This window comes from Perkinsus marinus (genome assembly GCF_000006405.1).
Source record: "Perkinsus marinus ATCC 50983 genomic scaffold scf_1104296955874, whole genome shotgun sequence".
NCBI classification, from domain to species: domain Eukaryota; phylum Perkinsozoa; order Perkinsida; family Perkinsidae; genus Perkinsus; species Perkinsus marinus.
The window spans coordinates 529,324-540,286 of NW_003207677.1; the positions used below are offsets into that span (position 1 = coordinate 529,324).

Genomic DNA, 10,963 nt, shown 5'->3' on the forward strand with positions numbered 1-10,963 from the left:
TTGTTGCATGTCAGTTCTGGTTTGCTGGCTTTGCGATGTACCGGAGTGCGACGGCAAACGTACGTGAGAGGTTCAGATCGCAGGATAAGATGGATGAGATTTCTGATGAGATTGAGGAAATGACCGAGAAGGTCAAGAAGGAACTCGAAAACGTACGCCCTCACTTGCACGCATGCGCACGAAGATGCACGCTTTGTTCACAGCTACAATATAGTCTTGTAGACTACCAGAAGAGGATGCGAGATTTGAAGCCTTGATTGAGTTCTTCTCGTCAGTCGTGTTTCATGTTCCTTTTGAGAGACTCTAGCGTTCAGTCGTATACGTGGCGGGGGAGGTAGTTAGGATTGTTACTTGAACACTTTCACGATGTATGAGAATACTCATCGAAATCCACAGCCGCCCCCTTCCTCCTTGATGACGGGAGGTTACAGTACTGGTGGTGGGCATGTGTCTATTGAAGAGGCGGCTAGGAAAGCAGCACGAGCATTGATCTTAGCAGGGGAAGGGGATAGGTAAGAGGGGGCTAGATGATGATGATGAAAGGGAGGTAGGTACTGTGATGATACTGGTAGTGAGTCGGGGGACTACTATAGGGGAGGAGATGATGAGAATTGTGGCGATGGTGGTGGTGGAGTTCGAGGAAATACGCAGAGTCCCCACACTACCGCGTCGGCGCCAGTAGCAACACCATCACCGGTGGGATGCGGTGTATCAGCAGCAGTATCGGGTGATGGAGCGATGATGTCGTCGAGTGGTAGCTGCCAGTATTACGCGTTCCCGACTAGAGTGTATGCTCTGGCGGTGGGAGCTGATGGTGATAGATTTGCAGTGGGAAGTGCACAAAGGCACTCCATGAACAATTATATTGCGGTGGGGGGGATTAGATCCTGGGACCTTCGGATGTGTAACAGGGTGCTCATCTGCTTAGATAATTGATCCGGATTCGTCTGAGGCATCTGGATTGAGCGTATCAGCGACATGTCGGCACGGCTTTCCGCCGTCTCACGTGGGCTGTTTCGACTCCCCCTTCTCCCCCTAGGATTTTCAGGTACTATGGATGCCCGCCACAGCCGGCCCGTTGAGTAGCGTCACCTTCGCCTCAACATCAACAAGTCTCCGCTTATGGCGACTACAGCAGCCAGTCGGGGGTCCTGCTGATGGATCCGTCTCCCCAGAGGTAACTCCCGTCTCGTAGCCTGACAACTGGAAGATATCGTTCCAGGATGACGAGGATGATCAACAGCATCAGCAACAATCGGGTACTGGTGGTGGTGGTGGTGGCCCGGCTCTACCAAGCAGTGTGGAACAGATAGCCAAGCTGCAGAATACACATAAGGTGGTGATGTTTAGGCTCATGCTTGGTGCTGTTGGTAAAGGCAAGTGTCTGATAGACTGTGAGCGCGCCCATGACGTCATTCGATTGGTCCGTGGTGTCACCGTCGCGAGTGGCAGCTGCTGCTGTTGATACTACCATCACGTTATGGGACGTCAGTCGGGAGAAGATGGATACACAGATGATTGCTCATGACAAGGCTGTGCTAGATGTGGCCTTCGCGGCAGACAGTGATAAAGTGAGTGTAGTCCCATACCACTCCTTTGTCAGATCGTTATCCGCATGTCAGATATTCGGCTCTGTATCCGATGATGGCTCACTTCGGCTATTCGATTCTCGGGATCTAGATCATTCTACTATAATGTGAGTATTCTCAACACTTCCGACCTGCGGCACTCCGGGTGAAGGTACGAGTCGCCATCAGCACCAGGATCGAACACTCCGCCGCCGCCTTTGTATAAGCTTTACTGGAATAAGTGGAACCCAGTAGGTGTCCACTCCCAGTAGTGCAATTTGGTCACGTTAAACTTCTCAGCATTTGATCGCTACCTTCTCGGAAGACTCTATTTACGGTCTAGTATTCGACACCCGAAAAGGTGCTATGATGATATGAAGGGCTTGCATTTGGGAGGCGGCGATTGCGACAGGTTTCGAGTCCATTGGCCTGAACCCGATCTGCGAGGGTAGCCAGGATACTGTATGCGCCGGGACCAATGCGATGGCTTGGTGCAACTCTTATGCGTTGGCAACATGCCATGCTGATGGGTGAGATGATTTCTGTCACTTCGCCACGAAGTTATTGCCTGCATCGTAGGAGTGTGAAGTTGTATGACCCATTAAGAAGATATTCGACATCGGAGAAACCATTGCTGTTTGGAGAGATGAAGGCGAGATGGATTCGAGTTCGATCCCTGGTAGGTGCATTTTTCCTCATTTCGTCAGGTATCAGCGCCAGACAAGCCAACAGAGTCACCCGTTGAGTTGGTTAACATGGCCTGGATACCGCCGGCATCTGGTGGCCCAGCCAGGCTAGGCCTCATCCATGGTCGGACACTACAAGTAATAAAAAAGATATCTTGTATCGTGTATACCACTACTAGGTGTTATCGGCCTGATGGAGGCGACGAACAGCGTCGTCGTCGTCGTTGATTAGCAGGCTCCCTCTTATCTCTATATCATTTTGTGCAATGACATTTGAATACTACATTTGGGGAAGACAAGCTGTTGTTGAAAGTATCAACAGTATTATCAGCATGACTCCATCGTAGTCCTTTCTGGCTAACTATGATGATGCATATGTATCAATCATACTGTTAATGATTAGGAGGGAGAGATCTGTCCTCGCAAAATCCATACCACACCATCGTCAACATTGTCCCTTTTCATTCGTCGCACCTCGTTTCATTCTCGTCATACGTAAGTGACTGTCGTGAAGTAGCCAAGAAGGTCGTCTATAAGAGCAGACCATGCGTAGTATCGAGTCCCTGTAGTTAGTGTATCCGTTCCCTTTGTCGTCATCATCATCACTACTCGGTATGTGGCGATACTCCTCATCATTATCACTATCACACCAGTCATCATCATCATCGTCGTTATCTCTGCATCGTTATCATTTTCGTCTCTCATCGGGCACTTTTTGAATCACCTCTAGAGGTCATTGGTTCGTTGTTGATCATTCTGAAGTCTGAGGTTCTTACCACCTCACTAGAAAGTAAGAATTCATCATGCGTGTATAGTAGTGAGAGTAGTATATTTCTCTGTCGTTTACGTCGCATTGGAACATCGTCATCATCCTGAGTATCAGCAGCATTGTTGAGTGGTAGCTGTTGCTCAACCTTTCACAATGCTATGAAGAAGAGGAGGAGGAGGAGAACACTGTGTGTTCGCGCAATTCAACCGTTTATTATTATTGGACACTTACCATGTTGTGGCTCGGATCATAGTGGAGGAGGAGAACATGAAATCAAGGATGAGAGCCTTGTTGAGTTGACGAGCCTTCACTAGGACTGAGTTTTTCAGTGGTTTTTACACACTAATAAGAAATGAGGCTTCTTGCCTTCTCGTCAACTGGACCTGTTCTGGGGTCTTTAATCATGATAGTTGTATGTATTTTGTTGCAACACACTGAGTGTAAGGTGGCACACACCCTTCCGGGTGGCGTGCCAAAAGAGGTTAAGGCGGCGATGAAAGAGATGAAGAAGGAAGTAAGCATCACACGTTGACGAATGTCTCATTTTTGATGCTGTTTTGTATTAGCAAAAGGTCACTAAGCGTCTATTGTCTGACCATACTTGTGCACTACGTAAGAGCCTTATGGAGCTCTTAGTAGATGTCAAGAGTGAGGACGTTGGCCTTGCCAAAATCAACATAATGGCTGAATTGGCCCTATGCAGCTGGTGGAGAGATGAGCACTATTGTAAGTATGAGTGTTTGTGGCGTAGTAGTTGGTTTTCTCGGCTCGGATGCTCATGGACCCGGGTTCGATACATCCGCGTTGCATTTTTCGGGTTTTCTCAGTGGCTGAGGAGAGGTTCGGGAAAGCTATCGAACTGACTGGTTTCAAGAAGGAAAAACAATTCGTCAACAATGGTAGTTCCTATACATCAAACCCGCGCAAGTTCAATTCCTCGTTAGGACTCGGTCACCTGCTCGTGGCTCACAATGCATCTGCCTACATGCTCGAAGTGAGTCGTAGTACAGGAATCCCCCCCCCCTCCCTTGCGTATTCTCTATGGCAGGGTAAGTTCGAGTCGGCCGCGGTTCATTTGAGATCTTTGAGGCGAATGATGCTGATGGACGAGGCCAAGGCCCTGAACGAAGTACTCCATAAACCACCGGTAGGGCAGAGGCACTCAACCTAGTCGTGGGATAGCTGCTATTGATGTTCAGATGGATCAGCTGAAGCCTTATGAACGGGAGCTTGTGAAATCTAATCCTGGTGATTTCCTCATCAATAACACATATGTATTGCTGCGAGCCTTTATGATGGGATAGTGGTCATTGACATTGTTATAGGTTGGTGTGGTATACAGAGGATGGGTCGTTGCTGCGAATCAACAGTTGAGGTTCTGTGAGGCAAATCTCGTCGGGCTTGATGAAGGCAGATTGGTAATAAAGCATCTCGCTTTTTGTAGTCGTAGCGAGAATTCACTCTGCACTGCATATTGTCAGGCCAAGAGGGAGAGGATGGGTGGTGACTCGGATAATCCGGCATACATGCAGGGTTTAGCTGCCGAGCCTGTGATGCCGTGGAGGAACTTCCAGTTAGCGCTCAATCTATATGAACGCAGGGAGGTGTGATGACCATTCTGTTGGTGATAATGCATCGCTCCGCTGTGATTATAGGAACTTCTGGAAGCTGCCAGGAGGGGTAAGACGCCGAGGAGCCCACAGGCGGCTGAGCTGATGGTTCGAGGCGGCCTCAGGGGCGGCGATTGTCCGACGTAGGATTTTACATGTGGTATTTCCCTGTGATATTTGGACGGTATCATCAGATACCCTCGTCTATGTGATTTGTTATTGGGATATGACGCCGCAGTATTAGTCGACGTTAGCACTTATGTGGCTGGTTTGTTCAACGCTGTCATTCAACTGGTCCCAATGAACGGCTCTAAGACGACCCAGCAGGTTGGGGTAGGTCTACCTCTGTCCTCGTGGGTCGATGATTCTGATTATGTGCCTTTATCAGACGTGTTCGAATAATGCTGGTCTCGCACTGGCCTTCCCTCTCAACGAGTCGGAGGACCCTGAGGATCCAATAATACTCACAACTGAGTCTGTCGAGGTAGAAGGGTATATTATGTGGGCGAGCGAGATATACTTTCGAATTGACAAATTATGGGTGAAGTTCCTTGTCCTTCTCTCTAGTTACCCGGTATTGCTCTCGGCAGCGAACCGGTTGTGGTGGATCCATGTTCGGAACCTAACCCGGCTATAACGAGATCGGGAGGTTCTTCAGATATCGTCTATGGTGAGGGTGAAATGTACGATTTAGTGGTGATTCGTGGCTCAGTGCTGGTAGTGGAGTTCTGGCATCCCGCGGTCACTCTGTTCGAGAGAGTGGCTATCATAGAGGGTACCCAAGCTCAGGCAAGGAAAGGTCGAGAGCGAATCAAGGTTCAAGAGGTTAGTGTTGCCGACTTGAATGGCGGAGATATCGGGATCGATCCCTGCTCATGGCGTTTTTATATGGTTTTTATGGTAGGTTACTAGTGCTATGATAGAGCGTTTGAAGGGAACACAATCACTGTGGTCGGAGGGGCTTGACCTCTATCAGCACAGACGTCCATTGACACCATTGGGCCCTGACGAGTTGGTAGAAGATGAGGTGTAGGTGTTAGGAAGGGTCGCGGGTTCGATCCCTGGTGACGACACTTAATGGCTGCTCTCTTCAGTATCGAATATCCAAGGCCCAAGAGTAAGAAAAAGCTGAAGAGAACGCGTAAGTATCAGCGATAGGGCTCCTATCCTATGGGAACTCCGTCAACATTCATTTGCATTCCACCATTTTCGGTATCTAGCCACACAGAAATGGGCGAACGTTTGGCTTTCCGTATGGACATACTGTCGAACGTGGTGGCATCACTCCCGTATGGGGAAGTGACGAACTGGCTCTTTTTCATTGAATGAATTGAAACTTATTATTGATTCTGGTCAGCGGATGCCCTGGAAGATTCGTTGGAGATCACCAATTTGAAGCAGCTGGTGAAAAAACTGAAAGGAGACCGAAAGGCGGCCATGAAGAATGCTAGTGCGAAGGAAGTCGCTGATATAGATGATGCTCTATCCTATGTAAGAAAGCGCGCGCCACTCTAATCGATTATATAATTTCTTCCCTGCCAGGCTGAAGAGCGACTTGATGATGCGTTCGAGGCTCAGGAGAAGTCGAGACTGATTGGCGATATCAATAGTAAGCTGAGTAGCTCTCAATCCGTGGTTCAAGCGTTGCAAATGTCGGGCGACATTAGTCGTTTGCAGGAGATGCAACAGCAGATCGCGCAGGTAGGCAACAGTGGTTGTTATTATCAACAGTACATCCGTTGCTGTATTGTAGCTCCGAGCGGCTTTGGAGGTGGCTCAGAGAGCTGAAGCCGAGTTCAGGGAAGAAAGAAAGCAGCGCAGAAGGGATCGTAAAACGACGAAGGGTAAACTCAATCAGAAAGAGTCGGAGACTGATGATGATGATGATGAAGAGAAGGAGGTCGAGTTGTAGGTCTTAACGTATGCTAATCATCTGGTCACCGAACCAGGATAGTAGCTCAGTCTCTCATCGTGGCGTTTTCGAACTTTCCCAGCATGTCTTCGGGCTGGCAGTTTATAACTTCAAAGTTTTCCCATTTTGATGTTTTACTTATCATCGTACTAGCTCTGGTGTCGAGTTAATCAGTGTGATTTAAATGGTGGGTGGTCAAGGCTATTGTTACGGTTCTACTACTTGTAATGTTCCGACAGCAAAACCGGAGCTGCAGTGTCTTTGTGGGGAATGTTCCGTAATACTGGAGGCATCAACATGTTCGCACTGACGAGTTCAGTTACGATGTTGATGAGGAACAGTTGAAGAGCATCTTCTCAACGGTCGGTCCTGTTGTGAGCTTTCGGCTCATGCATGATAAGGTCACTGGGCGACCTAAGGGATACGGATTTTGCGAGTAGAGATGCTCGTTTGCGGTGAAGGGAATTTCCTGTCGTATCAGGTACGCAGATCAGGAGACTGCATACGCTGCAATGCGTAATCTCAATAACGTGGAGTGTGGAGGCCGGCCGCTTCGAGTTGACTGGGCTGACCATGAGTTGCGTAACACGGAAGGTTAGTAGTGGTTGGTTGTAGCTGGCTGCCTATTGGTTGTTTCCAGGAGTGCAGCGATCGATTCAACGCAGTGGCGCTGATGTTGGGCGAAGCAATGTGAAGGTGAGGAGGGGAGGCTGCTGCTGCTGCTGCCATTGAGCTCAGCTGCTGTCACGGTCCTGTATAGGTGAATAATAAGAAGCTTCGAGAGTTCCAACAGAGACTGACAGATGAAAATGCAGAGCATCTGGCATTAGATGTAGTGTTAACAAGGGGGATGGGAGGAGATTCCAGGGCTTTTGACAGGTCCAAACCCACAGTGAGATAGCGGCCTTGTTGAATCAATGGTCTACAGTGGAGTTGTACCAGTTCCTTGGCCAGTCACAACAGTTCGTCAGTGAAAGCCCAGAAGCAGCGCGTGAGAGGACTGGGAAGCTGCTGGAGCATGCTAGCGCTGTTGCATCATAGGGTCTCTGTTCGTGGCGCATCCTCAGCTGCCGTTGGCGATCAACCATGTTGCGTACTTGCTGGGATTTACCTCGGAGCCGACCTTCCCGATGACGCCGGATGATATGATGTAATAATGTTAGAGGGGGGATTTGAACTAGGGACTTTCCGATAGTTGGTTGGCTTGCATATCCATTGGAGTGATCGATATGCAGATATGCAGAAGAGCGTATCAAGGCACTGAAACAGCATCGAGTATGTCCTGTAAAGCCCATACAGCCTCCCCGAGCTGTCCCCATCAGTCTGGTAACCGACCCCACTGCTCAGCTCCAGGCTGGTAAGACCATCAACTCATGAACCCTCCGGTCGCATCATTGCTCCTCCAGGCATTTCCAATCCTATGATGATGAGCGGCGTGTTGCCAGCTGGTGTACTCGCTGCAGGGGCTAGCATTGCTGGTGCAAGGTAAACGCAATTTTGTAAAGTCTAGCGGAGCGATGCATGTATTTTTATTACAGAGCAACAACGGTTGGTACCATCTCTCGAGTGACTTCTATTGGTACGAGCGGATTAGCCCCTCATCATGCAATGAAGAAAGTGAGTGGCCTTATTGTACCATATCGTTGTGGTTACTGACATGTCTCTCAGCCTGCTGTGGACATCGCAGCGTTGCCGGCCGACACGAAGGAGGCTTTACGCAAGCAACTAGCACAGATGACTCCAGCTGAGGTGAGTGCTTCTAGAGCTGCTTTTAATAGGCCTAATTCACGTCTATTATCAGGTTGCTAGCCTCCCTGCTGATGTACGAGAGATCATGCAACAACTAGCAGTCTCTACTGGCGGCTCTGCTGTTGGGAGTGGTTCTGTACCACGATAACAAATGTTTCAAAATAGATCGCGTGGGGTTGTCAATACAAATCTCATATTTCTGCTGTGCAGTGCTTATCTCATGTCACTTACAACGACAATACCCGAAACCGCGATGGTTCGGGATCCGCTCGCCCGGAATAGGTACGTATCACGACATTTATTATGCGATGGTTACGTTGTCATCACACTTCAGCGATATGTTATTCATCTTGATCGTGCTGGCGGTAGGCATGCTGTTCATAGTGCCCATCTTGCGCTTCTCTCCGGAAGAGGCAACAGAGACCGTCACTGCGCCACGAAAATCACACAGACAAATCCGTGATCACTACTCATCAGGTGAACTCCACTGTAGTCTCTACCCTCCAGCACTCAATGGCTAGGCCCTGTAGTGGCAGCTGTAGTGGGCGTGATGAGAGACATAGCGGCTGGCTTCGACCCTTCGGGCTCTTACTCGAGGTAAGTCCACGAGGCAACCCCGACGGTAATCCGTTTTCTCTAGAGTTAGTTCCGAACCCGACAGTGAAAGCTACGAGTTGCAGGTAGGCTCTTGTAGATGATAATGTTGCATCGTATGTTGATGACAGGAACCAATGAGCAATTCATCATCAAGTCCAAGAAGACCATTGCGAATATCGGTAGGAAACTATTTACGTTGTATATGCTTAGTATTGTTTTTGATGGATAGGAGCAGTTGTTGACGACGAGAAAGAAGGTGTCGCCAGTAGAAATGATAGATCTTCTCAGTGGTGATTGAGGAACTTCACATTCTCACATGATCCATTCTTTATACGTTACTACTTGTTCGTGTTCAAATCTTTAATAATACATTTCACTAGTGAGACACATGAGAGAGATATTAACTCTCCCTGTAGAAGCTTCCACGCTAGGGTATTTCCCATTTGAACACTATCATATTTTGTACTACCTACGAGATTGCACAACACCGCAGTTCTAAGAACCATTCGGTTTTCATTGATCCGAATGCAGTTCTTGATAGTTATTCCTCATTCCCATGAAGATAATAGAACACGACTCAGAAACTTCCATTCATCATAAATCAATCAGAAATGGTATGAGCAACACTGATAAATAGAGAGTAGAGCAGCACAGGTCATCGACAAGAACATAATATTGGATGAAAATCACCCAACCCCAGAGGTAAGGTGGGCTAGATACATATTGTCAATAACTGTGTAAACTAAATATAAAGGAACGATAGAGCTAATTCATCATCGTATAATGCAACAACAGTTAGAATGATGATTACTGGCTCTTCTGAGCTACCTTATTATTGATAGCGTTCTTGAACTCATCATAGAAGACGAGAACCAAAGCAGCACCAACACCACGGAGCATGTTAGAAAGGCCACCCTTGAAGAAACCAGGGACACCCTCCTCCTGGAAGACCTTGACCCAGCAGTCCCAATTGGAAGAGTACTGGACAGCGTTGCCACCACGGCCGGCCATCATCATCATACGACGACGGACAGTATCGAAGGGATAAGATACCAAACCAGAAACAGCAGTAACGCTCTGGGCGAGGACGAACTTAGCAATAACATTAGCATTCTTCTCATCCTTGAACACAAGGGGCTTGATGGTATCATACAGGCCGAAGTAGGCACCACGATAAAAGATGATGCCTTGAATGGACATGCTGAAGCCCTGGTACATGGACCAGAAACCAGTCCTCTGGCAGGTCTTCGTGATAACGTCGATAAGGCCCTTAAACTCACGATCAGCTCCCTTGCCAACATCAGCAGCAAGACGAGTACGAGCATAATCGAGAGGATAGACAATACAAAGAGAACCGGCACCAGCAGCAGCACCAGAGAAGACATTGGAAGCGAGGAACTTCCAGAACTGGCTATGGGGATCGTACTTGGGGAACATGCTCTTGATGCTGTCCTTGAAGGCGAAGTTGAATGCCTGGGTGGGGAAGTAACGGAGGACGTTGGTCAAGTTGCCTCTCCAAAGACTAGACACGCCTTGCTCTTTGCAACATCGCATGAAACAGTCGCCGATGCCGTTATAACGAGCGACTTTACCAGAGACAATATCGGGGTTAGAATCTTGCGTCTGGAGGACCATCTTAACACGCTCTATGGGGGCCACCAAAGTCTTGGAGATAGCAGCAGAGGTACCACCGGTCATGAAGTCGACCAAGATGGGATACTTCTGGATGAAACTTTGTTCTTGTTGTTGCTTACTTTGAACTGCAATGGACATGTTGAAACGAAATGTCAACAAGGGAAAATACCAAAATATAAAAACTGAACACACGATATTCCTACTACGAATGAAACGCAAGTTCTACTGTGATAACTCTAGCGTCAACGTCGATGAGTTCCTAGCAGTTCATCGATCGTGAAGTTGCTCTTAAGCTCACAAGCTAAGGTTTATCACACAAAAAAAATATCATATTCTCGACCATCGACCAAATGGCCGTCATCAGATCAGATGTTGTGGGTATCACGATAGTGATGACTGTTCACTGGATGGAGCTTAGTTAAGACAGTGCGGCAATT

General features: G+C 48.2%; 5 protein-coding genes across 5 annotated transcripts; 4 read left to right on the forward strand and 1 right to left on the reverse strand.

The window, feature by feature from the left end:
- Positions 1 to 35: 35 nt before the first annotated feature.
- Pmar_PMAR020546 (hypothetical protein) lies at positions 36 to 257 on the forward strand (the record flags this gene model as incomplete). The annotated part of the gene is made up of 2 exons (XM_002775520.1): positions 36 to 152; positions 204 to 257. The coding sequence occupies 2 exons, from the start codon at positions 36 to 38 to the stop codon at positions 255 to 257; spliced, it is 171 nt and encodes a 56-aa protein (XP_002775566.1).
- A 96-nt stretch (positions 258 to 353) lies between these two features.
- Positions 354 to 2,102, forward strand: Pmar_PMAR020547 (WD repeat containing protein, putative; the record flags this gene model as incomplete). Its single annotated transcript, XM_002775521.1, has 10 exons — positions 354 to 512; positions 552 to 870; positions 929 to 1,006; positions 1,049 to 1,177; positions 1,223 to 1,336; positions 1,392 to 1,571; positions 1,623 to 1,696; positions 1,741 to 1,819; positions 1,869 to 1,929; positions 1,981 to 2,102. The coding sequence occupies exons 1-10, from the start codon at positions 367 to 369 to the stop codon at positions 2,100 to 2,102; spliced, it is 1,302 nt and encodes a 433-aa protein (XP_002775567.1). The 5' UTR covers positions 354 to 366.
- Positions 2,103 to 3,396: 1,294 nt separating this feature from the next.
- Pmar_PMAR020548 (hypothetical protein) lies at positions 3,397 to 6,664 on the forward strand. The gene is made up of 18 exons (XM_002775522.1): positions 3,397 to 3,537; positions 3,590 to 3,749; positions 3,851 to 3,922; positions 3,968 to 4,017; positions 4,072 to 4,170; positions 4,223 to 4,297; positions 4,349 to 4,441; positions 4,505 to 4,627; positions 4,679 to 4,776; positions 4,828 to 4,966; positions 5,022 to 5,117; positions 5,201 to 5,303; positions 5,346 to 5,458; positions 5,538 to 5,662; positions 5,728 to 5,774; positions 5,991 to 6,124; positions 6,176 to 6,334; positions 6,387 to 6,664. Exons 1-18 carry the CDS (start codon positions 3,427 to 3,429, stop codon positions 6,543 to 6,545), a joined length of 1,956 nt encoding a protein of 651 aa, XP_002775568.1. The 5' UTR covers positions 3,397 to 3,426; the 3' UTR covers positions 6,546 to 6,664.
- A 74-nt stretch (positions 6,665 to 6,738) lies between these two features.
- On the forward strand, positions 6,739 to 8,442 carry Pmar_PMAR020549 (RNA recognition motif containing protein, putative; the record flags this gene model as incomplete). Its single annotated transcript, XM_002775523.1, has 12 exons — positions 6,739 to 6,822; positions 6,865 to 6,981; positions 7,027 to 7,139; positions 7,186 to 7,241; positions 7,306 to 7,377; positions 7,425 to 7,536; positions 7,587 to 7,695; positions 7,781 to 7,902; positions 7,952 to 8,030; positions 8,084 to 8,162; positions 8,214 to 8,294; positions 8,347 to 8,442. Exons 1-12 carry the CDS (start codon positions 6,773 to 6,775, stop codon positions 8,440 to 8,442), a joined length of 1,086 nt encoding a protein of 361 aa, XP_002775569.1. The 5' UTR covers positions 6,739 to 6,772.
- Positions 8,443 to 9,698: 1,256 nt separating this feature from the next.
- Pmar_PMAR020550 (ADP/ATP carrier, putative) lies at positions 9,699 to 10,664 on the reverse strand (the record flags this gene model as incomplete). The annotated part of the gene is made up of 1 exon (XM_002775524.1): positions 9,699 to 10,664. The coding sequence occupies one exon, from the start codon at positions 10,662 to 10,664 to the stop codon at positions 9,699 to 9,701; it is 966 nt and encodes a 321-aa protein (XP_002775570.1).
- Positions 10,665 to 10,963: the final 299 nt, after the last annotated feature.